A 1,604-nucleotide genomic window follows, 5' to 3' on the forward strand; every position below is an offset into this window, starting at 1 on the left:
GACTATATTACCCAAAAGCTCGACTCGACTCGAAAGCTTGAACCAAAATTGAATTATATATAATAAATTATTTTTTATATTTTTTAATATTATATATATTATACTTTTATTATATATAATATATTAATGTTTTTTTTTTATTTTTTCAATATTATATATAATATACTTATTATTACATCTTTAGTATTTACTTTTATTATATATATATATATATATATTATATTAATATATTTTTTATCTTTTTAATATTATATATAACATATTAATTATTATATCCCTAATATTTATTTTGATTATATATAATATATTAATCTTTATTTATCTCTTTTATTATTATTTATAATATACTCTTATTATATATATATAATATATTAACATTTTTTTTTATCATAAATCCCTAATATTATTTGTCAGATTTTTTTTTTATCCTCAATCAATTGAAATTGAAAATCAATGTTTTTATATTTATTCAACTCTATCTATATAAACATAAGTTTTTCCTAATACATAAAGAAATGATCTAAAAGCAAAAGGAATAACTATAAAAGAAGTTAACAAATTTAATTACTAATAGGATTTTGTGAATTAATGAGATGTGAAAATTGAAGAAAGAAAAAGAGTAAAAGAAATTGTGAAAACTGAATAAGAAGTATATAAAAACTAAAGAAAAAGAGATAAAAGTGACGAAGAAAAATAATAACTAAATAATAAGAACAAGAATAACTAAAGAAGAAGAGATAAGAGTTATTGAAGAAGAAGAATAACCGAAGATGAAGAAGATGAAGAGTAACTTGAAGAAGTGTAACTAATGAAGAAGATGGAAAATAATTGATGAAGAAGAAAGGATGAAGAACGACGGTAGAATATGATGAATTAACTATATATTAGAAATTAGGGTTTTACTTTATGGATTATGGGCCTTCATATTGGGCTTTGAAGAGAGAGGAAAATAAAAAAAATATTGTGTAAAATTTTAATATTAAATAAATAAAAAATATTTAATTATTTTGAGGCTCGAAAAAGCTCGACAATCCATCGAACAAGCTTTATATGAGCTCGAGTTCGACTCGAATAATAAACGAGTCGGCTCGAGCTCGACTCGAACTCGGTCAAAATCAAGCTTAAGTCGAGTTTTGACCGAGCACCTCACGAGCAACTTGACTCATTTGCAGCCCTAAATGGCATAATGTACCACTATGATGATCATCCGCGATAAGATAGATTAAGTGGGCTTCAATTAATGTTTGTTTTTGAAGACAAGCAAAAAAAAAAAAAAAAAAAATTAAGGATACTCTATTTTGAGAAAAAAATAATTTCTTCAAAAGTTAAATGTAGAAAATATAGGAAAACAAAAGGAAAAGCTCTAAACCATTTTTTTAAAATCTAAAAAAATTTGAAAACCTTACTTGAATTCAAACATGATTAATTAATATTTGGAGGGTAAAGTTTTCCACGATGTTCGACATTAATAGCAAATATTAATATTTATTTAATATTTTATAATTTAGAAGGTGAAACTTAATATGTCTACTATATGAGTACTGACTGACTTTGCCACGGCCATGATTCGAAATAAATCTGAGATGGGTATTAATTTTCCTCTG

General features: G+C 23.4%; 1 protein-coding gene across 1 annotated transcript in view; it reads right to left on the reverse strand.

The window, feature by feature from the left end:
- Window positions 1–1,504: 1,504 nt before the first annotated feature.
- LOC124943275 (NAC domain-containing protein 79-like) overlaps window positions 1,505–1,604 on the reverse strand; it is a 625-nt gene continuing 525 nt past the window's right edge. Inside the window, 1 exon segment of the mRNA XM_047483813.1 lies at window positions 1,505–1,604. This exon segment is cut by the window's right edge and continues 22 nt beyond it. Within this exon segment, the coding sequence (XP_047339769.1) occupies window positions 1,505–1,604 (100 nt within the window).

This window comes from Impatiens glandulifera, chromosome 6 (genome assembly GCF_907164915.1).
Source record: "Impatiens glandulifera chromosome 6, dImpGla2.1, whole genome shotgun sequence".
Taxonomy (NCBI): domain Eukaryota; kingdom Viridiplantae; phylum Streptophyta; class Magnoliopsida; order Ericales; family Balsaminaceae; genus Impatiens; species Impatiens glandulifera.